Consider the following 22,208-nt stretch of genomic DNA (forward strand, 5'->3'; position numbering starts at 1 on the left):
TTATATTTTTATCCCGTACCAAGTTTCTGCTGTTTCATAGTACATTATGCTTCATTTGACAATCACAAGACGGACTATCTCCCAAAACTCAAACTCCATCAAAGATCATCCGAGCCGTGCGGATGAGGCTCTACAAGTTGGAAACTTGAGCCGCAGCTGCATTTCCCATCATTTGTTGGCAGGGAGCATCCAAGATAGCCATTTGCGCAACCGCAAACTAGTCTGCCGTCCGCTGCATGAATCGGTGTTTATCTTCTACCCATTGGGAAGTCGGCAGTTTGTTTATGCCCGCCTATGCAACGTCAGCTTTACTCTGATTTACGCCATGTAGGGAGAGTTGAAGCGGATCCGCATGCGGGTGGCTGGCGGGATGCTGCAGGGAGTGTGCGGGGGGCGCCATCTTGATGCGGATCCGCAATTGCTGTGTTACAGTAGCGTTGCGGGGAAATGAAACTTTCGTATTCCAACTTGGAGGGTTACCCCTTGCCCATAACGAATCAGCTCAAGCACCAGCGATGCTGAGTTTAGCATGGTCTTGGCAAAATTCCATTTCCGAGTTGGATTATTGGGCAACTAATGTTTTGTGTACCGAGGTTCCGCCCAGTTTGCCAACTTTTGTCTTAGGGGCCAATCTAATTAGCACTTTGCAGCCGCTAAGAATCGTTCGTGATTACGTGCGGTACGGCCGGAATAGAGGTTAGGTAAAAAGGATTGCAGATCCCATCTCATCTAGCTTGACTAAAACTAGCATTAACTCTTGCCTTCGGCCTTGCGTTCTTGCCTCTCACACCCCGACTTCCTCATATTCATTTTTCATCCAGTCTAATTTACTACTTGGTTCTCCAATACTCACATTTAGCTTCTTCGAAGTTACCTTATTTATTTAGCAATGTCTCTCTCTCCACAAGCTGTCAATGAAATCAAAAGCATTGTTGAAAATGCGGTTAACAACGAATCCCACCGGATACCCGGGACGACCGTTGTGGTTGTCGACCGCAACGGCAAAGAGCAGTTCTCACATTCCGCAGGAAAACGCGGAATCTCATCCGATGAGCCCATGACCCTGGATAACGTGTTCTGGATTGCTTCATGTACCAAGATGGTTGTCGGCATCGCGTGTATGCAGTTAGTTGAAGAAGGATTGCTCAAACTGGATGACTCGGAGCATCTGGAGAAGCTGTGCCCGGAGTTGGCAGATATCAAAGTCCTGAACTCGGAGGGGAAACTTGTAGAAAAGAAAAGGGGTATCACTCTTCGCATGTTGCTCACCCATACTGCTGGATTCGGATACACTTTCTTCAATGAAAGACTCCGTGATTGGAGTCTTCCAGCTGGGATTGATGAGTTCTCAGGAAGCATTCGAGACGTGATGCAGCCTCTTTTATTTCAACCAGGAGAAGGGTGGGAGTATGGGGTAAGTTGGCTCATGCTTAATGCTTCCTAGAATCCTAGGCCATCTGACTTGGGTATAGGTTGGGATCGATTGGGCCGGTATTGCTCTGGAGCGCGCCAAGAACACAAGCTTAAATGATTACATTCAGAAAAACATTTGTCAGCCACTCGGCCTACACAATGTCAACATGATTCCAACACCTTCAATGAAGGCGCAGTTGGCTTACATGCACCACAAGAAGCCTGACGGGCAGATAATTACCCGTGATCATCTTCTTCACCGCCCACTGATTGTTCAGTCAGAGGAGGAGATCCGCGACTGCTTCAATAGCGGTGGTGCTGGAATCTTTGCCAAGCCTCAGGAATACAGCCGTAAGCCCTCCACATGGCAGAACATACATCATATTTCTGACAATTTTGATCAATAGGCATACTTGCAGTTTTTCTTAATGATGGAACATGTCCAATCACAAAAGCACAGATACTGAAAAAAGAGACAGTGGATGAGATGTTCACCAACCAAATTCCTAACTTCCCGAATTTCGCCAGGCAGGGTATCCAAGACGCAAAGCCTGAGCTAGCAAACGCAATCCCCGAGCTTTATCCAGTCCCTGGCAACCATCCGCAAGGATGGGGACTAACGTTCATGATCACCGGCGGAACAACCGGTCGTTCTAACAAAACGGCATGGTGGGCAGGACTACCCAACCTTTTCTGGTGGTGTGATAGGGAAAACGGCGTTGCTGGGATAGTTTGCTCTCAGATATTGCCCTTCGGCGACATGGCGGTTCTTGGACTATGGTCCCAGGTGGAATCTGCGGTTTATAAGGGACTTGGGATTTCAAGTCAAGGAAGCTAGCGCTAAGCTTTGATTTTGGGTCGTCTTCCTCTGACGACACATAGTATTTTATTGTGACTTCTTTCTGAACATGCCACTAACAGAGATTATAAGAATACACCATAATTTCATTGATTGATTTTCGTGCAGTAGCAAATAAGCCAAATACATAGGACTTTCGGAGAAATTGTGATTGGGACTTGGAGTCCGATGCCAAGCAGGGTACCGTTCTCCTGCAAAGGTCTAGTGCCCAATCATGGCCATTAATGACGATGTGTGGCCACTTGCAGTTGTGAATCCACAAAGTTCACACATCTAATTAGACCTTTGGTGTGACAACTGACATTCGATTGATGGGACGCCAGACGACTGCCAGCGCCTGTACCGGTATATCCAAAGAGGATCCGCGGGGAGGAAGCCTTCTGCACCCCGCTTCTTTCCTGCAGTCAGACAAATGCGGGGTTGACAAGGACCTCCCTGTAAAGACGGCGTTTCGGGTATCTGGGAACATAAATGGTCTAGGGGGACCAAACGGACATAGCTGGGGGCGCTGGTGTCATTTCTTTAGGCTGCTCATTGCTGCATCTTAACAAAGCACACCCATCTTCCTCGACACCCATCTTGACGACACCCTGAAGACCCAGAACGCTCGTTAGTTGCAGTAATGAGAAGGCAAAACAGTAGCTGTGACCAGTGCCGCAAAGGCAAGAGAGCTTGCGATGCTGGTGCCTTGAAAGACCTTCAGCTTTGTCTTGATGAGAACTTGAAATGGACGGTTGGCAAGTTCTTGAGATATTCCAGAAGCGAGGTTCCGCTACGTAAGCTAACCCCCAGCAATAGACTGGCAGAGTATAGCTAGATCATGCTCAAATTGTGCAAAGACCCGGAAGCCCTGCACTTTCAACTGGGCTCGGGCACAACAAGTCGAGCTTCGCGAAAGGCGACAATCTTCCGAGTCAAATCCTCTCCCAAGCCGAAAGCGAGTTAAATCGACACATATTGCGGCATCCCCCCCCGCCCGGCGGTTCGATGGGTATGAGATCGAAGACTGTCATTCCATGAATTCCACCAACATCGGTTTTCTAAATGATGAAGGACCAAGCCTACCTGTGTTTCTGGAGCCCGACTTCGAATTGACCAATAATCTTTTCACACTCTCTCCAGCCGATGATACCGCTAGTAAGGACCACACAACTGAGGATGCGTCGCTAATTCTTCCGACATCTTCGTCCATACCTATTTCTTGTCAGTTCTCAGATGAGTTGCCTGTTTGGGACAATATCGACAGCTTTTCCACTTGCACTGCACCAACGACTTGTTTCACTCCGGAATCTACCGCCGAAGCCTCAAAGCAGACCCTAAAACGCCATTGGCAAATGCAGAGTTCTCCACCTTACCCGCATTCTGGGATTTCGGAGTTCTCCTCCACTCAAAATATGATTGCCAGAACGAACAACGGGCTTATGACGGACAATCTCATGAAACTTTATCATGATGTCCTGGAGGGCGCTCTCTCATGTTGGCTGACAGAGCAGAATTGTCCTTATATAAAGCCACCATGCCCCTGGAATTATGCAGAACCAAAAAGATTTCCAGGTTTCGAAGCCAGCCAATCACTGTCGAACATTCCCAACAGAGTCTACCAAAGAGTTTTCAAGCTGGACAAAGCACTTATGCCTCTCGGTATCAAACCGCTCAGTGCGGTAGACGATGGAAGGGCCACCAAGGCGCTCCACCTCGCAATCATGGCATTCACGACACAATGGGGTCAAGGTAGCCGGATGAGCCAGGCGCGATACGGGCAATCAAGTGCTTTCAACGGCAACACACCGACCTATGGGGCTGTTGAAGAATTTGATAGGACAGTTCAAATATCTTTTTGGAACCAGGCTCGAAGGTGCTTGGACGACTCTGCTGATATTGACTCGTTCAAAGTGGCAATGGCGGAATTGCTTTTTGGTCTCACGCAAAAGCCCAATGACGAGTTTGCTGAGAAAACCGACGGGATGGATCAATTCAAGCATCGCTCAACCACCGAAGAAGAATACAAAGAAAATAAAACAGCAGGCAGAATCCAGATGGCTCTGGACGGTGATGGAAACTTTCTCTACATAGAGCGTGGGGCACGGAGACTTCACGTACTGAAACGCCAGTCTGAAAGGGTTGAAAGGAGCTATAAGAGTACAAGGGATAGCGAAAAGGTTGGCCACGGCAGCTGCAACATCATTCCTTGGTCAGAAGAGAAGAAAACCATGAGATTGGTTTTCTGGCTTGCCATCATGTTCGACACACTTTCAGCTGCAATCACACAGCGGCCGCTCACTGTATCAGATGAAGAAAGCAAGGAAAACAGGAACATGGAGGATGCCGAGAAATTTCAAAACTCAAACTCCTCAAGATCAGAAGATCGATGGAACGACCGCTACATTATAAAACAAAATCAAAGGCTTGCCCCATTACGATGGCCTTGTCCCGTGGAGGATATCTCAAGAGAACTCCGGGACGCAGCACCTGTCAAAGTTCTCCTGTTCCGCAAGATTACCAGAATCCAAAGTCTATCATCTTACAGGGCCAGTCAGCGAACAATCGAGGACGCCATACAAGACGGTCTATCGGTCTACCGCCATTGGAACATGACTTATGGTCCGTTGTTCCAGGACTGTATTCAGTACCACGACTCTTTGCCGCCGAAGGTTCAGAGCTGGTATGTATGTCTCCTCGGGCATTGGCTTCTTGCAGTGATGATATTGGCCGATTGCATCAGTCTCATGGACAAAGAAGACTTTAGTATGCCGTTGCAGGCTAAAGAGCGAGCTGATACTGATCTGGTGAACCATCTCCGAAAAACCAGCATACAGACAGTTTCTGATCTTGCAAGGGTTTCAACACCGCGGGACGACGGTATTGGGAGACTGCTAGATTTTCATCCTGCCGTGAACGAAGGAGCGCTTCTGACTGAGCCCTGGACCATAGTTCTCATCAGGTCATTCGCCATGGCGGGTACATCACTTTTGAAAGAGGCAATGCGCTTCTCAAATCAAAGACTCGAGGCTAGTGGACGACGGTCTGATGTTTTCAGTAGATGCGAAGACTGTGTAAAGGCTCTGTGGTACTTGGGCCGCAAGTCCAATTTGTCTCGTCAGATTGCTGGGATTTTGGAGAACGACTTACGAGTAAAGCGGCTGGAGACTTTTGGCATGGAGAGTAGTTTTGCGGCATATGGCTCTTAGGCCATTCTTGGCCCAATTGATTCATTTCGATAGGAAACTGCTATATCAAAGGGCTGTCAGAATGGAAACCGCATACTGCTATAGCCGAACGACAAGACGGGGGACGCCAAGATGACTTCCGCGGTCGGGATATCGGCGTGACTAGCGTTCAAGTCGCTTGGAAGATCACAGACTGGGCCAGTCGGTATTGTTATGGACCCCTGCTCAGCCGATCTCATCAAGAACTCGTCAGGCAAGCCTTGGGATTCCAGCCAGCCTTGCGTAAATAAGAAAGGTCATTGCAAGGATATGATCCCGGCCATCACCGTCTCGTAGTAGGGATTTGCATTATTTACATGACAGGGACGAGAAGGAAGCCCGGTGTGGAATTACGAAGAGGAGGGAACCTGACAGGCCATGAAAAGTTGGGAAGGACAAATTCACCAACGAAGCTTCAACTCGCCATAGATCCCGACTGACTTAACTGGCGAGGTTTGAGCAACTAGTGGCAAGCAACAATGCCTGTCATTACGGGGCATTTGCGGTGCTGTTACTAGCCGTAGAGCTAGGTAGCAATTGCAATACCAACCCTATAAAAAATGGGGAACGCGATGGTGGGGGATATTCCTGAGCAGAACTTTTTTGTCCAGTCAAAGGCACAACAGGTAGTCTCCAGCAGTCAGGTGTAATTGGTAGGGAGATTGCAACAGGCTTATAGCTTGTCCTTATAGTGCGCCATCTATTGACACTTTTACTGCTAAAGGATTGTTTTGACTCCAGTTAGAGCAGCTAACTACAAGCTACAATTAGCTATCATTAGCGAGCCTGTCCCTCCTAAGTATTTAAATATACCCTCAGTAGCCTGGTTGACTCCTGGAAAGGCTATCAATCTACAAAATCAGCTCAGCCTGTTTTAATTGGCCGCAAGAAGCTAGCAACACAGAGACACAGCTTCTGTGTAAGAAAGAGTTTAAAACAAAAGTACTATTGAATGGCTACTAGACCGCAAGAGATTAAAATCTCAAAGGATAAGGTGGAAGCAAAAGAATTCCAACTGAGCCCTAATGCGAAGTTTGTTATAAAAGCTAAAGAAGCTAGGGCTATTGTATAAACATTTCACAGATTAGATTCATATTGAAATGGCACTAATTATATTGCAGTCATGGCAGAAGAATTCAATTCATGGATTAAAATCGGTCATAACAACCAGCTTGCTGTAATTCCCAGCTGATCTAGATGCATAGTTGATCCAGATATTGGCTACCAACATTATCTTCTGCCCCATTTTCTAAAAGCATCCGTACTACCTCCAAGTGGCATCCATATGATGCAGCTTGGAGAGCGGTTCTGTTGTGGCCGCTTTGTCTGTTGATATCTGCCCCTTTATCTAGGAGCATCCTTACGACCTCGTGGTGGCCTCTAGCTGACGCAGCTTGGAGAGCGGTTCCGTCGTAACCGCCTTCACTGTTAACATCTGCCCCTTCGTCCAGTAGCATCTGTATAACCTCATAGTGCCCTCCAGCTGATGCAGCTTGGAGAGCAGTTCCGCCATCGCCATCTTGTCTGTTAACATCTGCCCCTTTGCCTAAGAGTACCTGTACAATCTTTTGGTGACCTCTAGCTGATGCGACGTGGAGAGCGGTTTTGTAGTTGCCGCTTTGCCTATTAACATCTGCCCCTTTATCTAGGAGTATCCGTACAATCTCTAGATAGCCCCCGGCTGATGCACCTTGGAGCGCGGTCATGGAGTTGCCGCCTTGTCTATCAACTTCGGCTCCTTTATGTAAGAGTGCTTGTACAACGTCCCGGTGGCCTCTAGCTGATGCGATTTGAAGAGCGGTTCTGTTGTCGTCACCTCGACTGTTGATATCTGCTCCTTTATCGAGGAGGATCCGTACGACCTCCAGATGGTTTTCAGCCGATGCAGCTTGGAGAGCTCCGTTATCAAAACCAGCCCCATTGTCGAGGAGCATCTGTACGACAGTCTGGTGTCCTCCCAATATTGCGGCTTGGAGAGCGGTTTCGTTGTCGTCATTTCGCCTGTTAACATCTGCCCCTTTTTCTAGGAGTATCCGTACAACTTCTTGGTAGCCTCCAGCAGCAGCAGCATAAAGAGCTCCTCTGTTAACACCCGCCATTACATCTGCCCCCATTTCTAGAAGTATTCGTACGATCTCTGGGTGGTCTTCAGCCGATGCAGCTTGGAGAGCTCCGTTATCAAAATCAGCCCCATTGTCGAGGAGCATCCGTACGACAGCCTGGTGTCCTCCCGATATTGCGGCTTGGAGAGCGGTTTCGTTCTCGTCATTTCGCCTATTAACATCTGCCCCTTTTTCTAGAAGTATCCCTACGACATCCAAGCGACCTCCGGCTGATGCAGCTTGGAGAGCTTCGCCGTTAACATCTGCGCCCCTTTCTAGTAGTATCTGTACAATCCCCACGCGGCCTTCAGCTGATGCAGCTTTAAGTGCCTTGCCGGTAACGTCTGCGCCTTTGCCCAAGAGCATCCGTACAACTTTCTCATGGCCCCCAGCTGACGCGGCTTGGAGGGCCGTTCTGTTGTCCCTGAATTGGTTGTTGATGTCTGCCCCATTGTCTAGGAGAATAAGTGCAACCTCTAGGTGACCCCCACCTGCAGCAGCTATAAGGGCGGTTCTATTGTAGCTGTCTTGCCTGTTAACATCTGCCCCGTTGTCTAGAAGTGTCTTTACGACCTCCTGATGGCCTCTAGATGATGCAATCTGTAGAGCCTCGCCGTTAACGTCTGCACCTTTGTCTAAAAGTATCCGTACGACCTCTGGGTGATCTCTAGCTGATGCAGCTTGAAGAGCTTCGCTGTTAACGTTTGCCCCTTTATCTAGGAGTATTCGTACGACCTCCAAGTGACCTCCGGCTGATGCAGCTTGGAGAGCAGTCTCGTCATAACCGCCTTTTCTATTAATATCTGCCCCTTCATCTAGGAGCAACAGTACAACCTCGTGGTGGCCTCTAGCTGATGCGGCTTGGAGAGCGGTTCTGCCGTGGCTACTTTGACTGTTAACATCCGCCCCCCTGTTCAGTAGGTCTTCTGTGATTCTTTTGAGGCCTTTCAAACAAGCAAAGTATAGGTATGGTGCTTCTGGCGCGCCAGGGTCATCATCCCACGGCCTTTCTGGTTGGAATAGCGTAGCCCATACGCGGAAGGATGCCTCCTTTTGAAGGAAGCTCACGGCTGTGCTAATAACATCTACGGAATGTTCAGCCATCTTGGCATGATCCATCCATATCTGTGCTAGATATCTTGCAGAAGGGAACTTCGCCCTTATATCGAAGACAGAGCTTTCTTTAATACTAGCGAGGTAAGTTAAGCACGTGAGTGTGATGCTTACGCTGGCATCTGTGACAAAAGCATTGTAGTTAATGAGATACTCCTTAACAGAGAAATGAGCCAAGTGCAGCTCTTCATGGCCCGGAACCCCAGAAATTGATATTAAGCTCGGGCAGAACTGTGTAATTTCTGTAGGGTCGGGCATCCTGTCCTCCACGTTGAAGTATTGCCGTTCACCGTCAAGCCGGACGGCTATTATGTCGACTGCCTCTCGGAGCGTGATTGGTCTCGTAGAATGAACCAGAAATTGAAGTAAGCGGACCGCCTTCTTCATGCGTTGTTGCGGAATGTTTCCGATGATACGGCTGTAGGTCTCGTTCAGATCATTAGGCAAAGTGTTGAGAGCAGCTTCAACTCCTTCTCGATCCAGACAGGCCTCAAGACTGTCGAGTTGGCATGCTGCCCACCTGAACCTGAGACGTAGTTTAGCATTTCTTCGTGACTCTTCAAAGAGAACAGTTATGCTTACATCCCATTAGCTTTCGTCCCGACCCCGTCGTGAATTTGTTTGAGTATGGACGGAGATGAGGCCCATTTTTTGAACGCTGGGCTATTTTCAAGTCTAGCCTTAACGTAAGATCGTATATCGGCATTGATGAGATCCTTATCGATGTATATGCAGTTATGTTCCCCAATGAAACCGGGAATGCGACGTTGAAACTCTTCTTCCGGTCGGCAAGTAGCTATCAGCTGAACATGGCTAAGGTCAGAGTTGGCTAAAAGCCTCCCCATCCATCCAAGTAGTTCAGTCCTTAGTGTACACTCGTCAAGAGCATCTAAAACAATGTAGGTCTTCCCGGAGGCCTTCATCATTTCAGTAAAGGTGCTTTCGAGCGTCTTTGTCCCCGGCTGGTTTCCGCTATGTTCATGCAAATCGAACAAGCTGTCAAGCTTCCCAGAAGAGTCTCCTCCTAATGTGTATAGCTCATAGATGAGAGAGCGCAACATATCGTCTGGTTTCTGCTTTCCCGTATCGCTGAAGTCGAAAACAAAATTAAGCGTGATGCTGCCATCCAGTTTTACAAGATGATCGAGAACTGTAGTACTAAGCACACTTTTGCCGCATCCTAGCATTCCGTATAACCACAGATGCTGTCGCACTCCAAGCTCCCACTCTTTGAAGGTGGCGCTGTTTAGGAACCATGTTCCTGTTCCACTATGTCGACTTTTCCTTGCATAATTGGTATTGATGGATACGTCGGGAGGAGAAAGCCACTTCTTGATCTGCGTGGCTCGGTCGTTGATTCTGATTGCATCGACAGTCGTCTTGATTTCGTTTGTAGCATGCTGCACGCGCCCTAGATCTTCTTGAACTTCTGCGAGTCAGATCTTGTTTGCTATAAATAATGGAGACACTAACTCGAATTGAAGACCTCATTAATGCTTCTCTCAGTCTCGACCTTATTAGGTGGGATTTGACGCAGGAGATCTTTTGCATAGGCAGCCGCCACCATAGCTGCATAACCTTGCCATTGTTTGTTTTTGTGTGAGTCGGAATAATCGCATATGCCCCTGATAACTAAGCAAGGGAAGTGGTTTATCAAGCCTGCGGCTTCCATCTCAAAACATAGAACATCCTTTTTAGCCACTAATTCGTCGCGAGCCAAGGCATTCTTCATTAGACTATTTGAAGAAGCGATAAGTCCGTAGTGGATTGCAGGGTTATCTTCATCTTCATCTCGTTCAGGCCTCAATACCAAGCTCGATGCATGAACATCGCATACTTGCATACAAGCCTCTTCAGAATCAGGATGTGTAAAATTTGATTGATATAACCTGTCGCTGGATGCAGGTGGGCGTGAGTACTTTTTGCGAAGCCGGGGCTTCTTTTCCAGTGCGTTGTTGACGTAATTATCAAGCTGATGACCATCAGTTTCATAAGTAGCTTTAAGTCCGCTAACTGCTGTCCGTAAGAACTTCGGGGGTTGGTCGAGAAACCCCGTTTCTAGGAACGCATGATCCTGTATAGCTTTACCAAAGTCATATTGGAAAACCCCGCCTATTCCATTACGAGGGCTGCTGACAACGATGTCGCCGAGGCGTATGTCGTGCTTCCGGCTAGGAGCACCACCTCCAATACCAACCATTAATCCTATCCTGATATTGGGAAAGCTGTGCAATAAGTCTCTCGCGACAACCGCGGCTGAACTTGTGCCGTACTCACCGTCAGGCAAGACGGCAATGACAATGTTGTGTTTACCAATTCTTCCCACTGCATAGTGATTGTAGTCGTTTTGGGCAATCTCTGGGGCTTCGTGTACTTCGTCGAGAAAAGTTTTTGCGGCAACGAATTCTGTATGGATGGCGCAAATCCAACCGACGGTATAGATACGATTTTCAGGCATATTTGCTTATGCGGAGATGACAAAGGGAGTACAGAATTCTCAGGGCCGTTGTTCAGGGGTAGTGCGATGGCGTGAAAGATTCAAAAGGAGGAAGAATTACCATGAATTCCTGACGCGCAAAATATGCCGGGTGTGTAGTGCGCGATTTGAAGCCGGGAGGTAGCCACCAGGTAGGTTGACAATCGAAGGTGACAAGGCGAGCGGCTTGATCAATCACGCTCCCAAAAAGTATAACTTCAGGCTTGACCAGAAACATCTAATGACGCAGGGTATCGGGAGCGACGATGGAACATATTTCCCCATGCAATGGCGGAGGGAGGCTGACTTTTGGAAACTGTCCCTAAAGAGAGGAGGCGACTGAAGTCCGATTGAATCCTCTTCAAGGCTGCGGCCGGAGATAAGGATTGTTCCGCTGTGCAGTTCATTGGTTCGGTAAGCAAGAAGGCCAGTCAATCTTGCCTTGCATCCGATTGGGTGAATACCGTGAAGTCCAAGTACGGTGTTCCTTAAGATCGTTACGGATTCGTTCTGGCGGTTGCTGGTGGCCATATGTACCGTAGTGATAACATGCTTGTGTTGCCAACGTCGACTCCCAAAAAATCACGGCATGATCCCAGTGATTAAGCGGATCTTAAGCATTCTTGTGCGTATGAAAAGATGTTCCTACAATTTATCGTTACACGGCATTACTTCGTTATGACCTAATCCTCATGCAACTTGAGAAATGGCAAACCTAGGAAGGCCTGCTTCTCTGACTCGGTGGGTGCTTATGCTAGAAATGGAGAACTGACAGATCGTTATGGCCCAGTCCTACAGTCGGGGAACAGCAGGTGTTGATTGGAACCCCCCGGGGGGAGGGGGGGGGTATTATTGATGTTGAGTGTAACGGCTGCAATCTTAAGTAGAATAAATCCAAAGTCTTGGCGAAAGCTTGAAATATTCATCTCTTGGAAAGACGGTCTGGAATGGCTCGGCTTATCAGATCCGCTATTCACGTCATGCCGGTCACGAACTAACCCCGCATTCGACGACGGCCGATAAGCGATTTTAACTCCGTTTCCTTGCTCCGTAACCAGTTCGGCCCCTTCATCAAGCACACTCATATCCTTTGACTTATAAGAAGCTTCACGCCGTTAAAACTCCTCGGCCCATACCGTACCTTAACTCAACTATTGATCATGGCTCCCCGCGACTTCCACGTTCCGTCAACCCACTCCCGCTTAAAATGGTCCCGCGACACCCCGCCCCTCATAACAGTAAACCCAGGGGACACCGTCACCTTTGACCTCCAAGACTCCTCCGGCGGGCAGGTGACGCCCGACTTCACCGCCGTGGACCTCGGAAAACTAGACCTCTCAACCTTCGACCCAATATTTGGCCCCGTCGCCGTCGCGGGCGCGGAGCCCGGCGACGTCCTCGAGATCGAGTTCCTTTCCCTGGAGACTGCGGGCTGGGGCTTCACTGGCATATTCCCGGGCTTCGGCCTCCTGGCAGACGAGTTCTCGGCCCACGCCATCAAGCACTACACCTGGAGCCCCAGCGCCGACCACATCGCCTTCCTACCGGGCATTAGTATACCACTCCGTCCCTTCCTCGGTGTCGCGGGCGTCGCCCCCGGTGAACCCGGCGAGTTCTCCACGATTCCACCCCTGGAGACGGGCGGCAACATTGACTGCCGCCACATCACCCAGGGCACGAAGCTCTACCTCCCCGTGCGCGTCCCCGGCGCCCTCTTTTCCTGCGGCGACGGGCACGCGGCCCAGGGTGACGGCGAGGTCTGCGGGACCGCCATTGAGACGCCCATGAAGGCCACACTGCGCTTCACCGTCCGCAAGGACATGCCGTATGTCACAAGCCCGCACTACGACACGCGCGGGTCGGTGCATGGCGCGGTGCGGAGCGACCCCGCCGTGTATGCGGTGCTGGGCATCGACTCCGATCTGCTGGAGGCCAGTAAGAAGGCGATGAGAGCGCTCATCGCACACCTTGTCGCGACGAGAGGACTGGGGAGGGAAGAGGCGTACATGCTGTGCAGCGTCGCCGCTGACTTGAAAATTGCCGAGGCCGTCGACATGCCAAACTTTGCTGTGGCGGCCAGTCTTCCTTATTCCGTTTTTGATCAATAAGCAACATGTGATTCAGCAGTGTAAAATTGGAAACAAATAATATTATATTTCAGGAACAAGCCCGTTTCTATCGTGTCTTTCGTGTATCGTTTCAGTGTCCCGTTCAGATCCATCCCCCCTCCACTTTGTTCTCCTGTGGCGTAGTCCCCACCCACTCCTTTCTCACCACCTTCCTAATCCCCATGAAGTTGAAGCCGCCATCGCCCATAACACCAACAGTGAAATGTCTCGTCTGGTCCCACTCTCGCCGGAACCATCCCAGACGGTATTGGTGATCGGCCATTAGCCCGTGAAGCTCCTTTGACGGCAGCAGCTCCGTGTTTGGGGGTAGATGCGCCGCCGCGTTTGAGTTGCGTAGCAAACCAGCCATGGATCCAATACTGCGGAAGCCGTTGGGCGCCAGGCCCCTCACATCCATGTCGAGGAGCCAGCTTTCTCCCCCACGGCGGCGAACCGCTACTGAGACCAGCGCCCACGTGTTGACGACAACGACCGCTCCGAGTATTGCAAGTAGGGCGTAGGTCAGGTTTGGGTTCTGCACGAGCCTTCGCCGACTCCGATCGGTAAGTATTCCGTCCACGGTGAGGGGGGTTCCGCTCGCGAGTGAGGAGCTGCTAGTCGTGCCCTCGCCGACGGCTATGCGGTTTTCGGTGTTTGCGAGCTGTGCGGCGCTGAACGCCCAGTAGTGATCCAGCTGCTTGAGGATGTCCGCATCCCGTTCCGGATCCCCGAAGACTTCCAGAGGCAGCTGCCCGTACGGCTCTAACAACGCTCTGAACCGGTCCCTTACCCCGTATCCTAGCGGGTCATCGATGTTGGCTTCCGGAAACAAATCGCCGAGGTCGGCGCCCTGTTTCAAGGACGCGGACGCCGGAGGTACATCGAGGGGAGGGTTCAACGGCCGCGTGGTCGACAGGATCGGCCTTGGAGGGTTCTGCGGGTCAATTTCCAGTTTGCCGTCCGCAACGACCATGTCGACCTCGGTCGCAAACTCGACCCAAGTGTAGTTGCATCTCCAGACAGAGAGATATTCAAGATCATCCTTCTCCACCGAGTAGTTTCCCCACGCATATGTTTCGTACCTCGTTGTTGTGTAGTTCATGATACTGGTATCGTTGACATCGCATAGGGTGTACAAACTGTTTGGATCATGCGGGGTTTGTACCAAGTCTGCAAAGTACGCATAGCCAAGGGTTTTCGCTTTGCCCAATGCAAACTCGTGTGTCAAGTTTACCGAAAGGTTGCTGTTGGGGCACGTAAAGGGTTCAATAATAGAGGTATAAAACCACCATCCTTCACTTTCCGTGTAGTTTCTAAATGTCCGGCTGAACCGGTTCTCTGGAATCTGAGAGCAACTTGGCTGAAGCCTTGCTGCCGGTATAGTGGCCCTCACGGACAGGTTTCGGGATGTATCCAGATTCTCGGTGCTCTCAAAGCCATGGAAAATAAGGTCGTCGTACGTGTTCGCTGGGTAGGTGTAATTGATTTCCCTTAGGCGAAGAAGAAGACCACTCAGCGACGTCTGTTTCGTGCCGTAAGCTTTGTCATACTCGACGTTGTCCCGGACCTTGAACCATGTCGTCTGCTTAAGATTAACAGCAGCAGACGCCGGGATGGCCTCGACAGTGAACAACACAGACACGATAGATGTCAGAAGCCCACATATGAGTGCAAGAAACTGCGCGAGCGTGACAGACCACAGCCGCTGGCGGACGGAGTGATACAAGACTCGGAGTCCTAGCATATCCAGAAGAGAGGAGTCGAGCAACCGCGTGTCACAAGGCACCATGGAGAGGTGGTAGAGCGTTGCAAGATCCCTATACGCCCAATCGCAAGAGCTAACATAGAGTGCAACTCCGAGGGCAACGACCGCCGGGAAGGAAGTCCACAGGACGTGCAGGTATCCCTCGTCTTGAATGGTCGCAAGCCCACCAGACGATGTGGAAATTTGGAGCGTTAGGACAAGGCCTCCCATCAGACAAATGGTAAAAATGACCGACGACAGTCTTGCCCAGGTTCTCAAAACCAAGGGGGTGAAGGTGCATTGGTTCCAGACTGCATCGGCAAACGTTGAGTCCGCGGCTCGGTTCGCGAAATCCGGGTGATCGCGTAAAAACATCATATTGCCGAGAATCGTTGCAGGATCACGATACCAGACCGCAGTGTGGCGGCTGTACCGGCAAAGTGTGAAAGCAGCCAAGCAAGTGATGAGCGCAAATAACGCAGTCATTGACGAGCAGACCCAATAATTGACTATGAGTCGATCTGTGCTTTTCAGCATGGTGCCAACCCCCGTGGAGCTTTCACTCTGCCGAAGGCGATAATGACCAATAAATGGACCGAGGAATTTCGTGACATTTTTTACGGAGTTGTACAGCAAATCGTTCTGGAAGAGCTCCGCGTCGGGCAGATCAGACTCCTCGCCTCGGAAAAGCCGATCAGTTTCAACCGCCCCGTACACGTAACTGTTTTTGGGTACCCCCCATTGCCCGAGGGATGACGGGATAGAATTGTTTGCCATTGTCCAAATATTCGCTGTGACTGGCGTCTCGATTTGGTTTGGCAGCAAGGTCACATTTGGATTGATTCCGTCGTCGGTGACCTCGACCTTGGATACCCAAGCACGTGGTGCGCACAGGACAGCGGCAGCTGTTTCAAATTCAACGAGGGATGAATTCGCAGCAGATTGTCTGTATTTTGCACCATAGTACAAGAATTGCATAATATCTTGGGGTAGGTTTGGGCATGGCCGGTCAGGCGTGAGATTCTCCGTGGCAACCCAAGCTGATTCACCTTTGGCGACGTCGTAAATAAGGTGAGGAGTGATTGAAATAGAACGATCGCAGCCTTCGAATTGAAGGTCAACGTAAACCTGGAGACGGGTGGGTGACATCCCTCGAGTATCATTTTGCGCAGTGATCGTGTAGGTCTCCAGATCTAAGCAATGAACCTCCGTAAAGAGAGCGTCCACGATAGCTGTTACCGGCTCGTCAATGGTTCCTCGGGTATTTCCGCTTGATGCGTTGAAAGTTTGGTAGGCAAGGTCCTTGGTGACTCCATACGGATACATCATATCAAAGTCGTGAATGGCCCTGGACACATAGTACGGGCTCGTATCTCTCAGGCTGTCGTTGCCAACCAAGGAGAAGGTGTCGTGCAGCGTGATGTTGACGCTCGTTACAATCTTGACAGTTGCAAGACTGTACAAACTTGGAGCAAGGATGATCTGGGCCCGGAGGATGAGGGACAAGACGGCGACCAAAAACACTAAATAGTGTTTCTCTCTGAAAGAGCGGACAAGAACAACAGGCGACAACATGGATGTGTAGTCAAGTACCATTCCATCTTTTCCATGAGAGTGTCCCCGGTTGAGAGCAATCCACGGCATGTACATCATAGCCTGCAACTCAACTCGAGACCAGAGGATCGTGAGAATGGTGAGAACTAGACAGCCGACCGGTCAGCAAGGCCCGAGTCTAGATGCCGTGGTTCTGCATGGTAATGAAGGGACGACTTACTAGCTGTTGGGCCAAATCGCCACAAGTAGACGTGTACCGGGCTTTGCATAGTTTCAAAAAGGCCTTGGTTGGTCTGCGAATACCACAACATGGTAGCCAACGCGATTGTGAAGAAAAGGAATAGGCCGGCAAACGACCCAAGGACGCCGGGGCGGAGCCATTTGGGCCGCCAGCTAGCTGTACGCTGTTGGCCCTCCTTGCTTTCGCTCTCGCTGTTGATGCTGACTGTCGCTGTGCTTTTCAGCAGGCTTTCTTGGACAGATTCGACCGACTGGTGCGTAGCCTTCCGCGTTCTTGCTGTAGGTTCGATGTCATATGTACGGCCGCCATCGTACAACTCGCGATGCCTCTCTTGTTCTTGATCCCACGCTTGATCGGGACTCTGACGGATCCTTTGGCCGGAAATTCCGAGCGAATCATAGCTCGGCCTTGCCCGCGCGACCGGCTTTCGAGGTATCGTGTGCACCCGTTTCCGCTCGTCGCTCAGAAGACGTTGTCCGCCGCTCTCGTCTGAGTCCATGGTTCTGAAGATCAAGGGTACGTAAATGCGGCCATTGGACTGATGCAGTCGCTGTAAAATAAAACAAATGATTAGAGCCCCTCAGCCTGCTCTTGCTCCGGGCGGAACTGGCGGCTGGCTAGATTTTGTTCAATCTGGGCGGCTAAGCCATCTCGACCTGCAGCACGAAGCCGTAACCTCATTCGTTCATTGGCGGCCCACCGGTACCAACAATAAGCGCCCAGAGTCCTGTTGGTAACGGAAAGTGGCTGGGCATCAGGATCCCTGCAGCCCTGTACAACTTTTTTCTTGGAATCTGCGGCTCGGCAGCACCCCAGACTCAGGATCAATCATTATTGATTCCACCGAAAGGCATTTTGAAGGCCAAAGGACGACGTGAAAACGAGGAGATTGGAGATCGGAAGAGAAGGGACGGCCCGGCCGCCCAATCTAAGCCACGCGCGCCCCAATAAATCCTATAGTGGCGAGGCGGCATACTGGGTAGCAGCATGAGCCAAGTCCAGACCAACGGCCAAAAGATAAAATTATCTGTTGGTGACAGTTTCTGCGGCCTAATATGGACATGGTTGTGTCGATCGTACGCGCTCTGCCCCCAGCCCCCAACACACTTTGCAGCGGTTGCTGGCAAGCAGCCCCCACTAAGCATGCAGCTCGGCTGAGATGAAACATTAAGTTGGTCTAATCAATCTCTTTGCGGCGCAGCACGGGGCGATGATTGTTCAGAGAATGAGTGCGTAGAGCAGGGGGGGCGGATATGTACAGAGTGGCTGACGAAATAGTGCTTCATCCCGTTCAAACTCTCTGATGCATAATCAACGCCTGTTGCAGGTGGGTCGATGCAACAGAGCCAACCAAATCGCACTGGGTGAGCGCCAAGAAGCCGAATGTCCGTGGAGAAAGACCTTCCTAATCTATGTTTAAATCGGGACATTTCGGACACCACAGCGGTTGTTACGAGTGATTCCGCATTGATGACTCGAGGACATACGCACGATGTTGAAGGCAAAATAGTCCATGAGCTCATCTGTCGGAACTTGATAGTAGATAAGAGTTGAGACTGGATTACTGCCTACAAAGTACTCCTGTAGTAGATGTTTTTCCTGTTATCATGATTGTTCTATCAACAGCTTAAAATGTAAGTAAAACTGGCAGTCGGGGTTTACTCGGGCAAATATGGCGAGTGGTAGACAACTTTGACGCCTTTGACGCCAAAATCCAGGCATAATTGCCCACGTCGGTCTGAGTAGGAAATTGCAAAATTGTCTATGATAAGAACCGACTTTTGGCATTGGCCATCTCAAAATCCTCAAACGTTACACTATCAGTTGTTCCTTCAAACAAGCGAGATAACACAATGCCGTCTTAGCAGTAAACATGCCAAAAGTTGACGTCTCGATTCATATTTACATTGCGCTTTCAGGATAGGGTTTTCCTTTTTTGCGACTATTTACACACCTAACGCTGGGTGGTTTATGACAAAAAGACTCATTGGAATATACTAGGTGACCTGACAGCATCTAGAGAGTTTATATAGGCAGATGTGATTAGTGTGAAAGGTTCTCCCGCTGCTTGGCTCCTCGACGAACACTTATTTTACACTATCTGGCTGAATCTGGGCGTTTTCAGAGGATCTCGAGCTGATCATTTGAGAATTCAACTACAGCTTCCTTGTATGCATATGGCCGTTCAATCAGGTGTCAAAGCAGCGCCTCAAGTATCGGTTGACGCAGTCGACAATGTTTTTCACCACCATTTCACACTTAACCCCGTGGAGGCTGTAGCAAGGCGTGTAATGCCAGAGTTGGATACCCACTGACAGGCAGGGACTTTGAATGTCATCACTATGATTCGCCAGCGACGCGCTGCTCAGCCTCACAAGTCTGGCGGTTAACCAACACACCAACCCCTTCATTTCACCCAAATTCCGTCTTTTCCTACTTAAATCTCATAACCCACAAGGACGGCCCAATCCACACGAAACTTAACGGTAACGGATCATAGCCATCAGATCAGACGAGAGACACGATGGTGAGAATCACTCATACGCTTGTGAGGCGTCTGCTAACAGTCCGACTCAGCCTTTACGACAACTTTCGCCCGATCCAAAAAATGGAGACGGCGCTGCAGCATTGATTGAGTATGTCGAACGGTCCTTCATCTCAACCAGGCTAACTTCGTCTAGCATCATCGCCGTGCATGGTCTAAACCTTCAAAGCAAGAGTGATGCCGATCATGCGTGGGACACTTGGCGAACCCCTCCAGGACCAACAGGACGCCTGTGGCTACGCGACGACCTTCCTCAACATGTCCCAGATTCAAGAATATTCCTCTACCAATACAACGCTACTGCGACCTACGGTAGAGATCGAGACACGTTCATTGGCAAGGCGAACGAACTGCTTGAAGCCATCCGCATTGAGACAGAAGATGGCGAACACCGACCGATTATCTTCTTAGGCCACAGCATGGGTGGCTTGTTGATCAAGCAGGCACTACTCAATGCAAATAACAATCCCAAGTACCAATCCATCAAGGCGGCAACTACCGGGCTGGTCTTCTTCGCAACACCCGATCATGGCGGTGACCGCGAGCTGACAAGCAAGATGGCCATAAAGGCAGGATTTCAAAAAGGCGATGATGTGTTGGAGATCCTCAAGCAGGGCAGCATCTTCTCAGAAATTATGCAAGAGGGCTGGAGACACCAGCATTTGCAATACGACATTGTTTCTTTCTGGGGAGGACGTGATAATGTGAGTTGTGCTCCCTCGGATAATGCCATCTCGGATTTGACATCATGTACTAAATTTGACACAGATTGTTGCCAGGGACAGCGCTTGGCTGGGCATGCTCCCGGGGGATCGAGAACATATTGTCAAGCTCAATGCTAATCACGACACCATCTGTAAATTCGGTTCAAGTGAGAATGACCAGGATAACTTGAAACTCGTACGATCAAATATAAAGGAAGTTTACAAGAACACGTTGAAGAGGTTTGGGTTCCAGGTCATTCATTCTGCCGTGGGCTTTGAAAATACAACGGACATTGGGTTGCAGGCTAGATTGGCGGCCTTACCGGATTGTCCAAGCTTGAACCCGGTTAGAAGAGTTTAATCAGATTTAGAGCTAAAAAATAGATTGGTTTTCAAAAACCCCGGCAGTCTAACGTTGTCTCAAGGTGATAGTATTCTTACAAGCGCCACTCCCGATCCCGTTAGGAGCTACCCTCAAACTGCCATGACACAGTCAAGTCCTTCGTTCAACGAACCGCCCTAGTTGAAAGCATTCGCGAACAACTTTGTCGGAGTCAAGTCGAAACCCAGCCTATACAGGTCAGTGTTTGGGGTATGGGCGGTGCCGGCAAATCACAGATTGCCTTGAGCTACTTGCAACGGTATCGGGACGAACACAACGCGACATTCTGGATCCATGCCGGCCAGCCATCATCAATCGATAGTAACTTCTTGGGAATCCGCCGGTTGTTGTCGATAGACGCGAGCGAGCAATCCACCATGACACCCGAGAGTGTTAGGGAGACAGTGCTGTCGCGTTTGAATGGTAGGCACGGGAAGTGGCTCATGGTATTTGACGGGGCAGATGGTCTAGAAGAAAACGACGGAAACTTTGTGGACTTGTCGCAGTACATTCCGGGATGTCCCGGAGTTCATGTCATCATCACGTCTTCCAATGCTCCAAAATACTAAAAACACAAGAAGGTGCCGAAGAAAAATTCAAGGCAATCACAAAAGAGTTAGGGTGCCTGGCCCTGGCGATCGAAATCGCCGAAATGTACGTGTCTCAGACACCGAGGTTGCTGGCAAATCTCTCGGCATACCTCACGGAATTCCGCCACAGTCGCCACGAGCTGCTCAAAAACCAGCCTAGCAGACTCATTTCAAGATATAGTGAGAGCGTGATGACGGTGTGGGAGACTTCTTACACGGCAGTCCACGACCAGTTGCCAGAAGCTTGAAGGCTCCTAACCTTTCCACTATGACGATATCTTTATTGAGATGTTCGCACTGAATACTGAGCCGGGAGCGATGCCGTTATGGACATTCGTCCTCGGCTCGGAGAAGTCGCTTGACGTTTACATCTTGGAAAGCTGCTTCACGATTCTCAAGAGGTACTCGCTGCTGAAAAGACCAATAGGCCATGTGTCGTATTCGATGAATCATCTGCTGCATGCATGGGGCCTCGACCGGCTACTTCACAGAGAGCAAAAGACGATACGATTCTGGCTGGGTGCAGTGGCTTTACTTTGCAACGTCGCCAAACCCAATGTGAAACCCGGCGTCTCACCCGCGGAGAGACAGAGGCTAGCACCACACGTAATGAGAGTCATTACAAATTTTCGGAAGCTACCAGCAAGTGGCTGGGATGATAGAGGGACCGTGGGTATACTAAAGGTTTTTGTTGATTTTCTGTATCAACTAGGAGAGTGGCGAGGAGCGGCGGAGGTAGAGAGACAGGTGCTAGAATACCATTGGAAGGTCTTTGGCGATGATCATCTTAAGACACTGCCAGCAATGAGCAACCTTGTTTGTACAGTTTTTCAACAAAGCAGGCTGGACGAGGCAGCTGTGATGACGAAGAAATTTTTAGAAAAGAGGCGACAAATCTTAGGCGATGAGCATCCAGACACACTCACGTCGATGAACGAACGACCTTGCTCTTATACTTGAAAGACAAGCAAACTGGATAGGCAGAACCAATGATGTAGGAGGTGGCGGTAATGAGGCAGGAGATCTTAGGCTGGAAGTATCTAGAGACGCGCTCATCGATGCATATCTCTAAAGTTGTATTCAAAAAACAAGGCAAGCTGAAGGCGGCAACGTAGTACAATCTTGCCAAGGAGTTAGCAATTCCAAATTACCGCTCCACACAGATCAAGGC

General features: G+C 49.9%; 5 protein-coding genes across 5 annotated transcripts; 3 read left to right on the top strand and 2 right to left on the bottom strand.

The window, feature by feature from the left end:
• Positions 1-3,903: 3,903 nt before the first annotated feature.
• Positions 3,904-5,460, top strand: EsH8_X_000437 (uncharacterized protein; the record flags this gene model as incomplete). Its single annotated transcript, XM_083274525.1, has 2 exons — positions 3,904-4,873; positions 5,204-5,460. 2 exons carry the CDS (start codon positions 3,904-3,906, stop codon positions 5,458-5,460), a joined length of 1,227 nt encoding a protein of 408 aa, XP_083119917.1.
• Positions 5,461-6,671: 1,211 nt separating this feature from the next.
• On the bottom strand, positions 6,672-11,151 carry EsH8_X_000438 (uncharacterized protein; the record flags this gene model as incomplete). Its single annotated transcript, XM_083274526.1, has 3 exons — positions 6,672-9,219; positions 9,276-10,119; positions 10,167-11,151. The coding sequence occupies 3 exons, from the start codon at positions 11,149-11,151 to the stop codon at positions 6,672-6,674; spliced, it is 4,377 nt and encodes a 1,458-aa protein (XP_083119918.1).
• A 1,178-nt stretch (positions 11,152-12,329) lies between these two features.
• EsH8_X_000439 (acetamidase/formamidase family protein) lies at positions 12,330-13,277 on the top strand (the record flags this gene model as incomplete). Its single annotated transcript, XM_083274527.1, has 1 exon — positions 12,330-13,277. The coding sequence occupies one exon, from the start codon at positions 12,330-12,332 to the stop codon at positions 13,275-13,277; it is 948 nt and encodes a 315-aa protein (XP_083119919.1).
• Positions 13,278-13,380: 103 nt separating this feature from the next.
• On the bottom strand, positions 13,381-17,315 carry EsH8_X_000440 (DUF3433 domain-containing protein; the record flags this gene model as incomplete). Its single annotated transcript, XM_083274528.1, has 2 exons — positions 13,381-16,721; positions 16,796-17,315. 2 exons carry the CDS (start codon positions 17,313-17,315, stop codon positions 13,381-13,383), a joined length of 3,861 nt encoding a protein of 1,286 aa, XP_083119920.1.
• A 2,025-nt stretch (positions 17,316-19,340) lies between these two features.
• On the top strand, positions 19,341-20,426 carry EsH8_X_000441 (uncharacterized protein; the record flags this gene model as incomplete). Its single annotated transcript, XM_083274529.1, has 4 exons — positions 19,341-19,343; positions 19,394-19,452; positions 19,498-20,065; positions 20,130-20,426. 4 exons carry the CDS (start codon positions 19,341-19,343, stop codon positions 20,424-20,426), a joined length of 927 nt encoding a protein of 308 aa, XP_083119921.1.
• Between the last annotated feature and the right edge of the window lie 1,782 nt (positions 20,427-22,208).

This window comes from Colletotrichum jinshuiense, chromosome 10, assembly GCF_051148585.1.
Source record: "Colletotrichum jinshuiense chromosome 10, complete sequence".
NCBI classification, from domain to species: Eukaryota; Fungi; Ascomycota; class Sordariomycetes; order Glomerellales; family Glomerellaceae; genus Colletotrichum; species Colletotrichum jinshuiense.